At 42.6% G+C, this 2,905-nt stretch overlaps 1 protein-coding gene across 1 annotated transcript in view; it reads right to left on the bottom strand.

Annotated features, from left to right (window-relative positions):
* LOC102206849 (uncharacterized) overlaps positions 1-2,347 on the bottom strand; it is a gene marked incomplete at its 3' end in the record, with an annotated part of 4,378 nt that extends 2,031 nt beyond the window's left edge. The window contains exons 1-5 of the mRNA XM_013907965.1: positions 2,315-2,347; positions 1,599-1,668; positions 964-1,529; positions 802-857; positions 6-157 (exon numbers count right to left, since the gene is read on the bottom strand). Of these exons, the coding sequence (XP_013763419.1) occupies positions 6-157; positions 802-857; positions 964-1,529; positions 1,599-1,668; positions 2,315-2,347 (877 nt within the window). The remainder of the gene's footprint in view (positions 1-5; positions 158-801; positions 858-963; positions 1,530-1,598; positions 1,669-2,314) is intronic.
* Positions 2,348-2,905: the final 558 nt, after the last annotated feature.

Genomic DNA, 2,905 nt, shown 5'->3' with positions numbered 1-2,905 from the left:
GATGCCGAACAGCGGGCCTCCGGCCACTTTGTGCGCTGGTTGGAGGACCAGAGGATCCCAGATCAGAGTCTTGTAGGTGACCTCACTCTCACGAGTCACATCAAAGACCAGACCAGTCAAAGAACACTGGAACAACCCTGGACCGGGAAACAGGAACCTGAACGACACACAACGGTTCAACATGGAGCTCATTTATGTAGCTGTTAAATTCAGTCTAATTTAATTTATATGGTGGAAGACTGTCATCACAATAGAATTCATACTGCAAAGTAAAACCCAAGGCTTTATGTTATTATACTAGTGAGAGAATCCTAAAAGAGGAAGAAGCATCTATGGCCTTCTTCAACGTTTCCATCAGATGACAGTTAGATGATCACATCCTTCTCTGTTAATTAAAACTTTACTTACTCGTGTGTAGGAGTTGATGGTCAGCCACTGCCTCTATTGACCATGACTTTGGTATTTTAACCAGTTAAGGTATAACTAACCAAGGCCATGTTAAAGTTAACAAATGTGTGTGTTGGGAAGTTGCAAAAATATAACACATAAAACAAACACTCAAACTGACATTCGACCTTGTAAACAGCAGTATATTAATTGGCTCCCAATACTCCATCAATTGGTGACCAGCATCTACTGTCAGACACAATCTGACATTCAGACTCAACCAATCACACATTTGTTAAAAGCATTTTTGATTTTCCCCACATTCTTCTTTGCATATGTAAAGCACTCTGAGCACCTGTGTGTTTGCAGAGGACATAATCTCACAGTGGGCACATCGAGGCTTGCGTGTCGTACCTGTATGAAACGCCAGCTCTTTCTTTTCTCATCTCAGGTGTGAAGCTTGATCGAGCCTAAAAATCCAGAGAGGGCAAATTAAATATTTTTTTTAGTCACACAAACTTGTAACGTGACACCATGAGAGAACTATTAGTAGATCTACTATTATTAAACACTCACAGTCTCCATTTGCAGCTTCACAACCCTGCACAGGGTCAAAGTTCCACTATGAACACTGACTGCTGGGTAGAGAGGCTCGGTGAACGTGGTGTGGAAGGTATGAATGAGAGTTTTTTTGTCACCAGAAACTGAATAAAAGGACAGAGTGCCGGCTGGCCAGTCCAGAAACAGTCCCAGTCTCCTGCGTCTGGTCAGGAATGCTCGGACGTCGATGTGTGGGACCGGTATAAAAGTTTCCCTCAACCCGTGTCGGAAGGAGTAACCCTTTGAACAGGTGATGGTGAAACTCCAGCTTCTGTCACTACAGTCAATTTCTGTGTCCCAGTGTCCCTTCCTCGGCAGGCTCTTATATGTAACACCAATATTCACAAACGCTTCCCAGTCCACCTCCCAGTAGCAGCGCCCAGTCAGAGCCTCTCGACACAGCACCTGACTCACTTGGTCAAATCTCTCTGGATGATCAGGATACGACTGCTTTTCCTTAGTGTAGCTTACTTTCCTGTCACATTCAGACAAGACGAGGTTTTCATTCACAGTGTTGGGGTCGAGTGTGAGATCACAGGCATCTGTGAAAGAGATGCAGTGAGTTAAGCTTCAGCTCAGTCGATGTTACAGAGAAACTCAGTGACACTTACGCTTGTTCAGAAGCTGTGGGTCGACCCAGTGCTCTTCATTGTGGTCCACACTGAGGCAGAAGAGGTCAGGCTGTTATTATTAGTAAATAAACATGAAATAATCTAATATGATAAACATGTTTTGTCAAGGCACCGTGACAGGAAATTATTGCCTTGAGTTGATAAAATTAGTTCACAGATGGAGAGAAAACAACCTTATCAGAGATACAAAACTCAATAAAAAAAATGGTCAGAGGACAAGTAACGAGCACCTGATATGAAACAACAAAGGTGAAGCAGCACTCAGAGACATGCTCCACCCTGTGGCTTTGGTCTGGGTGGAGAAAGATTCGGTCTTCTTTCATCGAGCAGTGTTGTCAAACTTTACTCCAGATAAGCATTTATAGGAGCAGGTAAGCACTGATAAAGCCAAACATTTCTAACAGGAAAAGAAGTTTGTTTCTGTATTTCAGCTTTTAGCACTGCTGTGGGGTACATTTCTCAAATCTCACTTTGACCTGGTCATTGGGACAAAGAGAGACAATGTTCTCATAATGTTTGTTATCTACAGAACCCAGGGTTATTTAGTTTGACTTCACAATTTTAGAGCTGAGGAGCTGTTAGCCACTGGAGTCGGTAATGTTGCCTTCAGGTACAGGTATTGAAAAAACAACAGCCTAAGATTTTAAATCTTTCTATGTAAAATCCCATTAACCACTGTTATTTATAACACTTACTGACTGAACTGCAGTCAGCACTCTGTTGCTCATGTTTAACCGGGACCTGAAACACTACACGTATAAAGGCTATTTTACATCATGGAGCCCTGCTCTCAGATGTAACTATCTGTGAAGCTGGATTTAAGGAATAAATGATTAAAGTCAAAGTTTTAAAAACATGTTTAGCGCCAACTTCTGACAGTACAAGCGTGATGTCATGTGGTTGGTTGGCACTTACATTAGTTTATGTTAGCCAACTAGTGACAAGATCGATACCTCGGAGGAAAATAAGGACACTGAAACTAAACATCAGTGTAAGAGGACCACTTTAGTGCTGCAACAATGAGTTTATATTAAATTCAGGATGTACTGTCCACTTTACTGTCTGTCTTTAGCAGGAAGTGACGGTTTGGTATTTGGCTAGCTGCACTCAAACGGGCAAATCCAGCTGTTAGCCGTGATGGTGGGGTTTGTAAAGCACTTTATAAATGAGGACTGTGTGGAGGAGAGTCTGTTTGAGTCACCAGACCAACAAACTGGAGTCCGACACCCCAGCTTTTCCTCATCAGGCCAAATCGTGTAATCAGCTGGCAAAGAATCAGAATCAGC

This window comes from Pundamilia nyererei, unplaced genomic scaffold, assembly GCF_000239375.1.
Source record: "Pundamilia nyererei isolate P.nyererei 1_Seehausen unplaced genomic scaffold, PunNye1.0 scaffold00663, whole genome shotgun sequence".
Classification (NCBI taxonomy): Eukaryota; Metazoa; Chordata; class Actinopteri; order Cichliformes; family Cichlidae; genus Pundamilia; species Pundamilia nyererei.
The sequence above is the reverse complement of the archived record's forward strand: the minus strand, read 5'-3'. Positions and strand labels throughout refer to the sequence as shown.